The sequence below is a fragment of the Oculina patagonica genome, chromosome 4, assembly GCF_052425735.1.
Source record: "Oculina patagonica isolate OP01 chromosome 4, crgOcupat, whole genome shotgun sequence".
NCBI lineage: Eukaryota > Metazoa > Cnidaria > Anthozoa > Scleractinia > Oculinidae > Oculina > Oculina patagonica.
Window position 1 is genome coordinate 30797343 of NC_135761.1, and position 15447 is coordinate 30812789.

The 15447-nt window shown below is 36.0% G+C and overlaps 3 protein-coding genes across 3 annotated transcripts; 2 read left to right on the forward strand and 1 right to left on the reverse strand.

The window, feature by feature from the left end:
- Nucleotides 1–2082: 2082 nt before the first annotated feature.
- Nucleotides 2083–8053, reverse strand: LOC144652296 (uncharacterized). Its single transcript, XM_078512334.1, has 5 exons — nucleotides 6331–8053; nucleotides 4158–4380; nucleotides 3600–3828; nucleotides 3245–3469; nucleotides 2083–2894 (listed from the first exon to the last, which is right to left on the reverse strand). Exons 1-5 carry the CDS (start codon nucleotides 6443–6445, stop codon nucleotides 2781–2783), a joined length of 906 nt encoding a protein of 301 aa, XP_078368460.1. The 5' UTR covers nucleotides 6446–8053; the 3' UTR covers nucleotides 2083–2780.
- A 1522-nt stretch (nucleotides 8054–9575) lies between these two features.
- LOC144647842 (uncharacterized) lies at nucleotides 9576–10382 on the forward strand. The gene is made up of 2 exons (XM_078507546.1): nucleotides 9576–9831; nucleotides 10012–10382. Exons 1-2 carry the CDS (start codon nucleotides 9576–9578, stop codon nucleotides 10380–10382), a joined length of 627 nt encoding a protein of 208 aa, XP_078363672.1.
- Nucleotides 10383–10402: 20 nt separating this feature from the next.
- Nucleotides 10403–12639, forward strand: LOC144647841 (uncharacterized). Its single transcript, XM_078507545.1, has 2 exons — nucleotides 10403–10528; nucleotides 10988–12639. The coding sequence occupies exons 1-2, from the start codon at nucleotides 10457–10459 to the stop codon at nucleotides 11819–11821; spliced, it is 906 nt and encodes a 301-aa protein (XP_078363671.1). The 5' UTR covers nucleotides 10403–10456; the 3' UTR covers nucleotides 11822–12639.
- The last annotated feature ends 2808 nt before the right edge of the window (nucleotides 12640–15447 follow it).

Genomic DNA, 15447 nt, shown 5'->3' on the forward strand with positions numbered 1-15447 from the left:
TAAGTGCATATACACATGGGGGATATTATATGGGGGCATGGAGATAAGAATTTTATTTTTGAGTGGTGAAAACAATGTTTTACAAATGAGCGCAGCAAATGAGTAAAATATTGTTTTTAACATAAAAATAAAATTAATTCATATCTTCCAGCCACCATGTAATTTCCTATTAATAATATAGCCAAACGTTAATCGAAACAACCATACAATGGTGGAAAATGACATCATTGATGTCCTCACTAGTGAGGACATAAAAAAAAATATGCCACTTTGGTCCCGGATATAGTTCGTAATAATTTTGCAGGGGTCAATTTTCCAGTAAAACACTCACACCCAAAGTAAGCTTATATAATAAATAATTGCATGTTACACTTTTCTTTGACACTCAAACCATGCAATAAAAAGCTTATACTCAAAAAAGAAAGATACTGTATAATGATATTCGAATACATACACCAATTTAGAGTTTGATAGTCTTTACCAAATAATCATTAAATAATGGATTATGAATGATTCATCTTGAAAGATTGATCAATGCAGATTGGATACTGAAATGCACTAAAATTTTGACAAGGTTTCTAAAAGAATGTTAGTTCTGATTATAATATCAATGGTGCATTCAGTTGGCCATACATGTTTTCATGAAAATCCAACTCTCTTGAACTTCCTGTGTCAGCACAGTCATCGGATTTTGTAGTTCAAATAATTGTCTTAAAATTAAAAGTCGGATATGATAATCCAGAATGCATCACACGCACCCTTCAAATGGTTTCGATTCAAGTTAGCTAGGCAAAACGAGAACAATTTTTAAGTCGTAAATCTTCCATCTACAAAATACTGACGCTCCAGCACACAAATGAGCCTTGCTGGAAGAGGACAAAATAAGCTAAGCCAAATTAAACAAGTCTGAACAAATGAAACACCACTTACGTAGATCCAAACAGAATCAAATAGTCCATGAGCCAAATTTTAAAAGGGGCCTAAAAATAGGTTTTCGTAGCACCCCCCTTAATACCTAGTGAAATTGGTATCAAATTAAAGCTGCAGGTATGAATTTTCTCAATCCACTTGTTACCAGGACGGAAAGTGGTGCATACACAGGAAAATTTTACAAAAAAACATTTATGGTTTTTTGAATGGTAAATTGGGTAAATCCCATTTTTAAAACCATTCATGGATATTCCGAATTCTTCCCATGAATGTTTTTAAATGAATAAACAGTAATGGATTTTAGGTATTTACTATGATGGGATTTATCAAAATCACATCAATGTAAATTAAATTTCCCATCATGGTTAAACGAGATTTACCATTTTGGAAAATCAAGGTAACACATGATGGGTTTATGAAGAAATACATTCATGTTATCTTATTTTCCATCATGGTTTATAAACATTTACCATTTTGGAAAATCAAGGTAACACAGGATGGGTTTATGAAGAAATACATTCATGTTATCTTATTTTCCATCATGTTTTATAAACATTTACCATTTTGGAAAATCAAGGTAACACAGGATGGGTTTATGAAGAAATACATTCATGTTATCTTATTTTCCATCATGTTTTATAAACATTTACCATTTTGGAAAATCAAGGTAACACAAGATGGGTTTATGAAGAAATAGTGACATTCATGTTATCTTATTTTCCATCATGGTTTATAATCATTTACCATTTTGGAATATCAAGGTAACACAGGATGGGTTTATCAATTATACACATTCATGTTTTGTAACTTTCCATGATGGTTTTATTAACATTTACCATTGTTGAATGTCAAGATAACACAGCATTGGGACTTTTTGGTCAGGAGAAACACATTTTTACCATCAACATTCTATTGTGGTTTACTGCTGCTAGTAATTTGCCTTCATCAAGGTAAGACAGGATGGTTTTACACAACTATTTCATTACTTTTATTACTCAACTATTTCATATTGTTTTCTTTTTTCAGATATATTAGCATCACTGACTGATTGAAGCACAGAAGCTAAGATGAATGATCAACAGTTCTATTTAATTAAAAAAAAAACAGAAAAAATCTTCAGTGTATATAATTTCTTAACAAAGTGTTTCACATTTAACCTGCATGCAGTCATTGACAACACAAAATGGTTTATACTTTTGTCAAGTAAAACCTAAAAAACCTTGTTGAAACCTTTGATACATTAAGGTAGACAATTTCAATTTCAAACCTGTAGATATATTGCAACAATCTGGACTCTTTTTTTCAACCCATACTTCTTTTAAAACAAAGTGTTACATATAAAAGGGCCTGGGGGGGGGGGGGTACTCAGGGATCAAAGTGACGGGGATGATTGAATGGAGGCAAAACCCAGGACCCAAACTCATTACCAAAAAAAATCCCTGGACCAAAAAAAAAAAACACCCAAAAAAAACCCTAGTCAAATTACCCCTAAATTGCCAAAGGCTGCGCCGAGGCACTTTAGTTTGATTATAATACCCCAAAAAATCCCTTATTTAAATCAAGTCACCCAAAAAAATACCTGCCAACTTCTCCTACCCAAACAAATCCCGGAATCGAAAATTCTGACCCCCCAAAAAATCATTTGCACATCCCCGTCACTTGGATCCCGGAGTACCCCCCCCCCCCTGGGTAAAACGGTCAAACCTAAAAAGCTTTTTTCTTGACTATATCCCCCCGCTGAACATCCTTTAATTCCTTTGAAATTTGGACAATTCCATTTTCGAGGAGATATGTTGCTACAATTTGGGCGGCCTTCTCTTTTTCCATGGTTTGGCACTCCTTTGATGGTATTAAACCATATTTTTGACACAAGAGATGAGTTGCTTCCTTGCTACATCTTTGAATGCTATGGCGTTAAACGCCACTTGAACAATTACTTTTGCCACAGCCATGGGTATTTGTTTCTGTTGATTATGAAAAAAAAAAAAAAAATAACCAAAGCACAGCAATAATACTGTAGCATTTAATGCTCCAGACAGATATCCTAATATTATTTGTGTCTAACAAGGATATTAATTAGCATGCAATATTTCTTGTTGAAGCTTTCATGCAGCCAGTCTATTTTGAATATTCGGATACTAAGAATATGATAGTTGAAAGCATCAGCACTCCATGAACATTCAGACCTTGTACTCTACCTCATCACGGCTTGTGCTACAATCAGATCAAAGATCTCTAAGTTTGTGTTACCATTACCCATACAAGCTGAGAACACAGTTTAGAAGTGAATGTACAAAAATTGAAATCTTAATACCTTTATGTTTTTCTCAGTTGATTTTTCCACATCCGATTCTGCACTAGCATCTCCACTAGTACTGGCATTTCCACTTTCATCTACATCTGATTCTCCTGATTGAACGAGTTCTGCTGGATTTTCCTCTAACTGATCGTCTCGGATCACTGCATCTGAGGAATCACTGCCAGTAGTAGTGCTATTTGTTTCTGTACTTCGTTTTCTCTTTAGTCTTCTTTTGTCCATCTAGAAAAAGAATAAATCCAAATTATATATAGTTGAAGAGAGGTTAAACTACACACATTGTACAAGTATAACTTGAACTCAATGACATACCAGTGATGACAAAATAATATAACAGAGAATCAACAATCACCTGAGTGTAGTCATGGCCATTTCGATGTCTCCTCCTCCGTTCATTTATGACATCAAGGATATGTTGCCTTATGCTTGCTTTGTCAAAGCCTGCAGGCTCATAGGAACATTTAGGAACAATCTCGGCCACCAAATTTTCGAGTTCTTCTTTAGCGGCCGGATCTTTCTTGAAGTTAGGCATTTCATTTCCAGGCCAGTTTGCAATCGCTGCTTCTGACACAGCTTTTCTCCTGGTAGATGAATTGGTAAAGAACAAAGAAGTCCATTTAAAATTGTACTTTCTACAACTACTAAAGAACAAGAAATCTTCAATCATTTGGACAGGAAGGTAACATTGGATTCATTTTTATTCAAGAGCTGCAAAGCAGTCAATCCTTTATGTCACACGAAACCTATTGCGATTAAAGAACGGTCGACTGATCGAACATTCAAAACAGGGATTGATGAGTGTTTGGAGTTATAGGGAATGGTAAAATTAGTGTGAGTTATTTTTACGACAGTGTGCATGATATGTACTAATTAAAAAATCAGCAATTAACCTGAATCTATTAGGCCTTACTTTGCTTTGTAGACTCGTTGGTCCAATGGTGACAATGATTTTACTTCTAGTACAGTAGGTTTCTTGCTGCGCCTGTACGCAGCCACTGGAACTTCGTCCACTGAACAAACTACGTCTTTCAGAAGTAGTTGGTCCCCAACTGTCGCTAATCCACATGCTTCATACTGAGCTCTCGAACCCTCTCTGGCGAGAAGTTTTAACGCCTTGCCATCTATTTTCTGTTCTGTATGATAAGAAACAAGATAAAAAATAAATCGGTATAAATTATGTGAGGAAACGCTGGTATTTCAGAGTCTATTGTTAAAAAATAAATATATCTTATTAACCAAGCGCGAGGGCCGTACTGGGCGAATATTGGCCCGAGGTCTTGACAGTACGGATCGAGCGCAGCGAGGTCCGTACAAAAAGACCGAGGGCCAATATTCACCCAGTACGGTCCCGAGCAAGCTTGGTTAATAAGAGATTTATTACACGACTGAAAACTTTGTGTAGTGGTAGATGTCGTGGAAAACAATGTGCGGCAAAACGTTTACGCGCGCTAAAGGAGTTATAATTATTTCTGTGTTTAAGGTCATTTCATTTTCAAAGCAATAAAAACTCCGAAATTGTAGCGATTTCACGGTGTAGTTTTCACCAATAAGCCGTTTCAATGCTGGAATCAATTTAAGTTGCTTTTATTTAACCAGTAAGATTTGCTCTTATAAATTTCGCTGTCAACGGTGGCAGAAACTGTCAACTGTCAAAAGGCGGGCAGCTTGTCTTTTCATTCAACCAGTTTAACTAATTTCAATTTTAACAAAGTCAAAAACTTAGCTCTGTTCTATGAAAAGTGCTCAGTAAACGAGGAAAAATGACATCTAACAAACTGAACATTGAATGTATTATAATCGAAATCACTTCGAGACTTGAAACTTAAAGGAAAATTAGTCAAACTTTAGAGCTGAAAAAATTTATTTGTCATAAACGCGTCACTCGAAACACGCGGTGGCTGGCACTGGAAAGTTTGAGCAGGATTAATCTTCGTCGTCGCTTTCGATCATGATTCTTCTTGGCCGCTTTGCAGCTGGTTGGTTTACAAATTGAACGGGCCCTGTCATGACTTGAAAAGTGCATCCTGATATAGAGGAAATATTTGCACCTGCAAAAACAGCTTCGAGGGCGTTCGAGCTCGATGAACAGCTCACCGAGGTTGCACTGTCATTTTTTCTAGCTCTCTCGTTTCGTTTATACTGGAACAAAAACGCTGAAGGGCCCTCATATCGGGCTTCGTTTTCTTGACTGTATTGCTTGACCTTTGCGCAGAAATAAAATCTTCTAGCTCTTGGCTATCATTAATGACTTCGCATTCAATTTCACTGTGATGGCTGTTGTTATCATTTCGTTGCAAGTCTCGCTTGTAGGTGAGTATTCCGTCATTTCTGCTTGTTCACCGTTAGTAGAGTACTCAAGAAATTCTTGAATTTGAGGTCGAAGGAGGGCATTTCTGGTTCTCTTATCCATTCAGGAGTTTTGCAGTGATTTTTACGGAAAATATCGTCCGTACTTTCCGCCATCTTTGATTTGAAAGACAAAAATCTTGCGCTAAATCGCGCGGGAATTAGCGCGGGATCATCCGGGACAAAACCCGGTCCGATACTTGGAAAATATCGGCCCTCGCGGGAGCGGAAATAAAGTAATCTGATTGGCTGATTTAGTTATTGGCCCTCGGACCGCCTTAGTCGTGTAATAAAGTCTTTTATTACAAACATTCGCAGGTTGAGAACGGCAAGAGTTTTGGAAGAGAATTTTGGCGCCAAAACTTTAACCTAAATGCACATGCCAGAAGATGAATGGAACGACTGAAGATTTCTTTCCAATATTTAATCTAAAAGATTTATTTCATAGAATATACAAAAATTTGTAAGACTTAATAAATAACTTCATCTGGACACTTATCAGCCAATGCAATAAGACACTAAATGGATAAGAACACTGAATTAGCCTCGCTTAGTTTGTTGGTGACGCATGATAAAAGCTTACGTTCTTGCTGTGAAAATTCTCAATATTCAACGATCTGCTAAACGGGGAAAGACATTTTCCATTAAAAGAGGTCATAGGGTAAAAACTCTTTTACTCCTAGTCAGCTTAAAACTTTCCCTTGACAAATTAAAGCCTGAACAACATCACAACACACCTCTGAATTTCTCAGCTACGTCTTCATCGTATTTATCGCGTATCTTCTCAACAACTTCGTCGATGCTCCACTTAGAAGAATCCAATGAAGAATCACTGGACTTAGAAGAATCCATAATCCTAATATCTCCGTTTTTCACACAGTCAAAGAGCAGAAACACCTGGAAACACAAAAGAGCAAGACAAAGAACTGCTAGCAGCAGGTCAATGATATCGACAGCCCGTGAAAATGGCGCGAAATCCGCCAGAAGTTCAGACGCAGGCAACAATCATGCCAAATATGGTCATACTCGTTTCCAGTATCTATTCGGTTTTACAGTAGAAAGAGGGCCATTTGGCGGGAAATTCGTGAAAGAAAAAAGATTTGGAGGATGCAGGGCAGCAAATCGAATGACTTGTTCCGAAAATCAAACTAGAATTTTCTAATTTCTACTATCAACAATGCTAGGTGCAAAGAGACAATGTCTTGATGTCTGGCCAAGGACAAATATTGTTATTTGCCACTGTTCTAATTTGCCATACAAACATGTCCATTGTCCTTGTGATAGTTGTAAAAATTCTGCAGTATCTACTTCAACAGAATATAATCACTGGAAAAATGCTGAAGCATTGAGGTAATGAACATTTATCCTGTCTTTGTTACTGCTGCTATAATGTACGTTACACTGTCAAATAAACAACAAAAATTAATGCCAAACTGGACAGCTTATCTATAGCTTATAAGAGCCTTAAAGATGATATATTTTTGTATTCTTTAAACAGCAACAGTGCAGGAAAGGAACAGGAAGCACAGGAAGACAATTATGGCGATGATTCAGATAGTGATCAATCTGATACTGGTAATTCTGACACATACAGTGTTAGAGAGACCCCTAGCTGTTTAAACATTGACACAAACAAAGACTTTAGTGGAAGAACATCTTGCAGCAGCGGGGAAACAAGTGACTGCTATCAGCATCCCAACAATAGCAGTAGTAATCTTGATTCAGTGGAAGAAAACAATGAAAATTCAGATGAACCTTCAGCAGAAAAGCAGGATGTAATTTGTGCATTGCTAAAAGCTCTTATGCTTGTTGAGCAAATGGAAGGGTCACTTGCTGATTTTGAGGATGTTTTAGCATTTTCAAAAGAACTTTACTGTAAAAATGATGAACATTTCATGAGACTCTGGCCAAAAAAAAGGAATGAAACTAAAACAATTCTCCGTGACTGTGGATATAAAGATCCGAGAGAGCTATACATTTGTTTGGATGATTCCCATGTCACTCAGTGGGATGTGATGGAAACACCAGATGCTCTTTGCAGGCACTGTGGAAAGAAAGGAGCAATTAAGTACTACTATCTGGGACTGCCAGAAAAGATTCAGCGTTGGTGTGAAGATCCGATAATGTGCCAAAAGATGATGGGTCACTGGCATGAAAGAGAGCATTGGATCAGAGGTAATCATGAGGGCCCACATAACACTTTCAAGGAGGTTTGGGATGGATCCCGCTTTAACGAATTAAGATGGTTTTGGGATCCAGCGTGTGAGTGGATGTTACCTGTTAGGCGCAACTTTTGTACTGCAGTGATATCAGCAGATGAAATACAATCCTCGACATACAATGAGGATGGATCTTATTCTGTGGATTGTGAGGAATGTGGCACAAGAGTACACCACCACCCACAGTATGCGCGGGGAGAACCACGTAACCTTGCTTTCATTGGCCACTGGGACGGGTGGCAACCATTTGGCTATCCTGGATCTCACAGTTGTGGTGAGTTACATATTTGTATGCACACAAATTTCAGTTTTAATCTATATATCTACACAGTGGTATTTTATGAGTTGGTTTAACTTTAGACACAAATTAAATATTATTCAAATGAATAATGGGAAACTGACATTCTGACATTATGTCACAATCACATTAACCCATTGAATTAAGCCAAATTGATCAATATTTTATTCAGGATTTATTTAAATTACATAATGTAACGTAACATATTAATTAATAAAATATTCATATCTCTTGGAATATTCAGTTACAAAATAATTACAACTACTGTATTTTGTTTTTAGGTGCAGTTGAGATTACCATTGCAAATATGTACAAAAAAGAGAGAAGTTGCACTGAGGAGGTTTATGTGGTGGGTTTTATTCCTAGTCATTTGCTTCCAAAAAAGCGCCCATCTTCACTGGATCCTTTCCTTCATCCCCTTGTCTCAGATGTTGAGGACATTTTTATCAATGGTAAGTTCAGAGCCCAACTAAGTATAAATGTTTCAGTTCTACAAGCCACAACTGAGTCACTCAAGAGATTTATGGGAATAGAAATGATAAGAGCAATCCACCCCACTTCTTGGATCTACTTTTTGGTGCTTTTTAAAACGTTTGCTGAATGGCTCATACTGAAGAGTAATATACCATAGTTTTGGTATTGCTACTGGCAGAATGGTTTTTAATTTTTTTCTTAAGCATTTGTTCTTAATTAAGTACTTGCAACAGTACCTAGTAATTACATATATTTCCACCCCAAAAATGCTTATAGTGCATGTGATATACATGTACATTTTCAGTTTTTTTTAAACACATTTCTAAGTGGTTGTATAAAATAATTAGTGAATAAACAATAATTATATCTTCTACTAATTACTTCCAGATTTCAAATTCCTTTATTATTTTTTATAGGTTTAGAAGTCAACTATGCCCACAGTTTTCAGTGCCTTCCTTCTGGAAAGATTAAAATTTGGTGCCTCATACTTCTATGGACAGGAGATTATGTTGCCCAGAGTGAAGTGGGAAAGTTCATTAAAAGTGGAGTGCTTCCTTGTCGTCGCGATAAGTTAAAAGGTGTGTTCATTAATATGTTAAATATTAATGTTAATTTAATTATGATGGTCTGCATATTTTACAGTATGTTCAAATAGACCCTGAACAAACTTAAATAATAATTATTATAGCTATGTACTTCATTGGATTCTATATTTATTTGCAATATTGTTTGTAAAATGATATACTGGTAACCAAAGGCCCTGCAAAATAAAAATTTAAAATAATGTTAATCAATGATATTTGAAAGTAACTAAGCGGTTATGTTTTCATAAGACTTTTAGACTTAAGTCCATACACATAAAATTCTCATCACATGCAACACCTTTGTAGGGACAAATCCTGGGGGAGGAAGTACATACTACTATGGAGAGAATTGATATCATGCTAGATTTGTGTGGGAAACAAGTGAAATTGAAGAGGAACTACCACAGATGACTAATATTGACAATGAAGATCGTCCTTCTGTAAGAGCTCGACTAAGCAGAAATTCTGGGTACACTGGACTTAGCATTCTACACAGACTTTACAAGTTGTATAAATTTGATGTTTTCAAAGACTTGGTTTATGATGTTATGCACAACATTCCTCTGAATGTTGCGGCAAGACAAATCAAAAACTGGATTGACAGTGAAGTAATTGACAAGGATGTGGTTGAACAAAGGCTGAATTCTTTCCCATGGACAGCAGGTTGGTAGATAAAAGTTAATTGAAGGAATAATAACAACAATTTCCTGATAATACATGTCATTTCGCCCTGATGTTTCTCTGGCCTACAATATAAAGCCAGCGCATGTCGAGGTGCACTCTTATTTTGGCCCAAATGAGTGTTAGATGTCTCATTAATTTTGTTATATGATTACTTTACAGAACTCCTGGATGGCAGGGTACCTAGAGGTTTCAACTCCCGACTTGGATACTGGAAGGCAGAGGAATACATACATTTTGTTTTCCCTGCATCTGAGGTGATTTTTGATGGCTTGCTTGGTCCCATGGACTACCACATTTGGCAGTTAATTGTGCGAATGACAGAATTGGTGTTTAGACAGCGTGAAGTCTGGCAACATGATGATGCTTCTTTGTTTGGTAGAATGGCAAAACGATTTGTGATCCTTCTCGAGGAGAACTATGCATTGAATCCTGCCTTGTTACAGCTCACAACCTCCAGCATGTTGAAGAAGATACATGGCGCTTTTCCCATCCAGATAATTACTGGTGCTTTTCCTTTGAACGTGCTGTGAAAAGATACGTTGCACACACATCCAATTTCAAGAATCCAGAATGCTCATTTGCAAAGAGGGAGTCACTTAGAGAGATGCTGAGAACACTGCCATCGACTTTTAAGCAGCTTCCAGATGTTGGCAGGTTTAAATTCAACTTGGATAAGGTAAAATATCGCTGATAATTGACACTGTTGTGGTAGCAATTTCTTTGAGTATTGAATTGTACCTGAAAATGACCATTTTAATGACAAAGCACCCACACTGCCGTAACCAGTCTGCATTAGGAAGTGAAAAAATTGTCCCGCTGATGTTTAAATGTGTCACCTGGAACAGTTGTTTGTAATATATCTATGAGCGATAAGTGGATTTAATTTCAATTGACACTTTATTAATGTCAATATTGATATTAATATTGATGTGCTATAAATGGAAGTTATTTGGGAATAGATGAGTCACAGTACATATATTGTACTTGAACTTCTGGTCTCTGTTTCTCCCATAAATTTTAATATAAAAAAATGAACTCAAAATAAAAACAAAATAAAAATAAATGTGCCAATCTTTGGTACAAGTTTTTATTCCAACATACACTTACTTATCTGAAAAGCTCTGTTATTTTGTAGATGTGTGCAAATAGCTTGGATGCTGCCAGATATGTTGCTAAGACGGTAGCTAACTCTGCAACTTATGCGAACAAGTGCAACAAGGGTGTTCTTGTTGGTGGAATGGGCTCCTCAAGTGAACAGAAGTTAACATGCTGTCAAATTCAACTCATCAAAGAATCGCAAGACTGTTTCACTGAAGCAGAGGTGATAGAACACGGATATGCATTCCGGAACCTTTTCAAACCACTTCACTGTCCTGGCAATGATGGCATTCTGTACCGGAAGGGAGAGAATCTTCTAATCGAACATAATGGCACAGAAATGGTGTGTAAATGTCTTCAATTTTTGTGTGTTTCTATTGGCCAGGACAAACAGTTTCACACATTTATTGAATGTGAGAAATATAATTCTTTGGAGGACCCTGATGGCAGTGTAATAACAGACGCAAGTACTGGATATGGAATTGCATCTCTTCCTCCTGCAAGCAGATTGGTTGTGCCAGTTTCTTCCATTCTGAGAAAGGTTATACTGTACCCTAGGTTTGACGATCAACAGTCATGCACTGTCATTGATTTTCAGCGCCCCATTCTTCCTGAAACATCACACATGGCTGTTATACCCTTCTACCCAGCTGTGGATGATATGATTTTCATCAATGGTTGTGATCCTGAACCATGGCTTGCTAAAGTGTTGTCAGTTCAAAGCAGTACCAAAACTGCACGTGTACATTACTACATTTCTAATGGTGATAATTTGTACAGCCCTGAACCAAACCAACGACTTGGAGTTGATCGTGTACATTGGGACACAATAATGGGGGTTGCTTCGGGTGAATGGAGAGGGCATCAGTGAGAAAGTTTCGATTAAGTATGTATAGTCTGTCCCTCAGAATGCATTCAATTTTTACTTTCTTTTCAAAATTTTATTAAGTTCAATTCCATTATTTTATAAATATAAATGTTTGTCAAGTTTTTCATTTGACTTAAGTGGGTTTAAGTACTTTCACTTAATTGTTTATGCATGCATAGACTACTAGATTTTAAATTCCATAATTGGTGTTTTCAAGTTTATTCCCATTAATGGGATATCATCAACTTGAATGTATTTGAATATTTTCCCATCAACGGTTTCTCTATAAACTACTGTCATGGAATTTCAAATACACATTACTGGTGTTTTCAAGTCGATTTCCATTAATGGGATTTCAATATTTCACATGATGGAATGTGCTGCCAAATTCACATGAATGTATTTGAATATTTTCCCATCAACGGTTTTTTTATAAACTACTGTCATGGAATTTCAAATACACATTACTGTGTTTTCAAGTCGATTTCCATTAATGGGATTTCATCATTTCACATGATGGAATGTGCTGCCAAATTCACATGAATGTATTTGAATATTTTCCCATCAATGGGTTCTCTATAAACTACCGTCATGGGATTTCAAATACACATTACTGGTGTTTTCAAGTTGATTTCCATTAATGGGATTTCATCATTTCACATGATGGAATGTGCTGCCAAATTCACATGAATGTATTTGAATATTTTCCCATCAATGGGTTCTCTATAAACTACTGTCATGGGATTTCAAATACACATTACTGGTGTTTTCAAGTTGATTTCCATTAATGGGATTTCATCATTTCACATGATGGAATGTGCTGCCAAATTCACATGAATGTATTTGAATATTTTCCCATCAATGGGTTCTCTATAAACTACTGTCATGGGATTTCAAATACACATTACTGGTGTTTTCAAGTACTATTTCAAAAACGAGTGCGAGTGTTTCATCACGATTTCCAAACATGAGAAAACAGATGAAAGCACGAGGCCGCTTCGGCCGAGTGCTTTCATCTGTTTTCGAGTGTTTGGAAATCGTGATGAAACACGATGCACAAGTTTTTGAAATGACTTCTCTAAAGAAACAATACAAAATTATGCAGTGTCGTATTTTTCCCATTTTTCTTTAAAATGCCTTGTATGTGTGATTTGTTGTATTCAGTCGGCATTCATTGTATTTGTGAGCTTTTGTTTTTAATTATCCAATAGTTTCGCGTTCCACCAAATTCGTATTCTAAAAGCGTTGTGAACTTGAAGGGATTTACATATTGTTTTTGCCATGGCCGAAGGAAGGTTTCGCTCCCCGAAAACAATCGAGGAAGAAGAACTTTGCGTAAACAGAGCAGTACCGAAGTCTACCAGATATAAAAATAAGTGGGCAATAGGGATTTTTGAGGATTGGCAACGAGTGCGAAGTGTCAATGTTCCAATACTCGAGGTTGGTGGAGTTTTTAAAGAGTATGAATTGCACAAAGTTCAGCCGCTTACGTTAAGCCTCTAAGCCGTTAAGCCGTTAAGTTCAGCCGCTTACGCCGCTTAAGTTTCTCAGAATGTGGATATGGATACTATGCCAGTCTGTTTTGGCGACTTTAAGAAATGTACTGTAAACTTTAATTTCAAATGACTTAGGCTTGTCAGTTTGTAATTTGAAATGTTTTTCCTGGTCATTGTTTATTAAAAATTAATAATTCATGTAAAGCTGTGTTTGAGTAATATATGAATATGCAGATTAAGAACAATTTTTTCACTAGTGATGAAAACGTGATGAAACACTAGTGATTTTCAACTGGTGTTTCATTGAGTTTCCAACTCATCCACCTGACCCGAATGGGGCGCTCTGGTTGGCTTATAACGTCATGAATTATTAATGAGTTTGAGAAGTTGATTTCTATTAATGGGATTTCATCATTTCACATGATGGAATGTGCTGCCAAATTCACATGAATGTATTTGAATATTTTCCCATCAATGGGTTCTCTATAAACTACCATCATGGGATTTCAAATACACACTATATTTGTTTTCATGTTCATTCCCATTAATGGGATTTCAATATTTCACATGATGGAATGTGCTGCCAAATTCACATGAATGTATTTGAATATTTTCCCATCAATGGTTTCTCTAAAAAATACTGTCATGGGATTTCAAATTAACATTACTGGTGTTATCAAAATTGATTTCCATCAATGGGATTTTATGAACTTACATGCAAAAGGGTAAATTTACATTAATGGAAACTGTTTACTCTATTACTTCATCGTAAAATTCCCATTAATGGGAATTTAGTAAGGATGTGAATTAGCTAATTACCATTATGGGTTTTAAAAATAACATTAATGGGTTTTTGTAAAATTTTCCTGTGATAAGGGAGATATGACATACTTTTTTACGGGGGGAGTGTGGAGATAAGTTTTGCTTTGTAAATACAAGTAATGTTAAATCTCCAATACAAAACGCAAAAACACCCCTAAAAGTGATAAAGTTTTTTTACAAACATATTTAAAATTAGTATTTTGTCACATTTTACGAGCGAAGGCACAGATTTTTGAAGCAGACCTTGTCCCAGTCAAAAATTAAACCCTCCTTTTTTTTATTTTTTAAACAGGTTTAAGTGAGTTTTCAAAGGTTTCGGGTTTTATTTTTCAAAATACCGCCGACTCTCAGAAATATTTGAGAAAATCGATTTCGCACTATTGAAGGCTAAAAATAGCCGAATTAAATAGCAAAATTAAGCATTCGCAAAAACGTTCTCGCGTTGTTGATAGAAGTTATATCATCGAGAATTAGAAACATATACTTAAAGTTGAAGAATAAATCAATGTTTTTATGCCTGTGTTTCGGTTTTAGATTATACTTTTCACAGCGAAAGTAACGCTCTTTGATGACAATTTTATAACTGCTTTAGTAAATACAGTTTCACTTCATAATAACAACATTACTTTTCGATATGTGGCCATTCTTTAATCGGCTTCATTTTATGGCTATAAAATGCCCAAAGACTCTTCTTTATCTACATATAAAAATTGGTTTGGGTTTTTAAGCGAGCGCGTTTTAAAACGCCATCGAAATCTGGGTAATTTGACTAAAATTTGAACTAATTTGCATATCACCGTTATGATGACATGTTACTAACGGCCGCATTCACGTAATAGCTGCAAACTCTGGTTTTCCTTAAATTTGTGCTTAACACTAAATTAAACTTGAAATCCTTTTCTATCGCTACTGAAAGGATCACTTACCTTTTATATTGCTGCGGTAGATACAGTACAAGCGGTGAAAGAAGCGTTTGATTTATAAACAGTGGAGACTCACAGATGCCACATTTCATTCTCAGCTCTGCAAAAATTTACGATCTATAATTACATCTTCTTGAATCTGAACAAGATCATCTTTTACGCAGCCATCTTCGCGTACTTACCCGAAATTAACTGCCAGGGACTAAAAGGCCAGTGTTACGATTTGTTTGAGTATTACGTGCCGATTCAGATGAAGTTGTAACGCATGACCGGTAAATGGAATTTCAAGAATGTTTTGTTGTTGACGGATAGTTTACTATTTTAGTTTACTATTTTTTGGGGGAGTGAAAATATCTTTAAATAGTTAGAGCTATTTCTATTTTTAAAT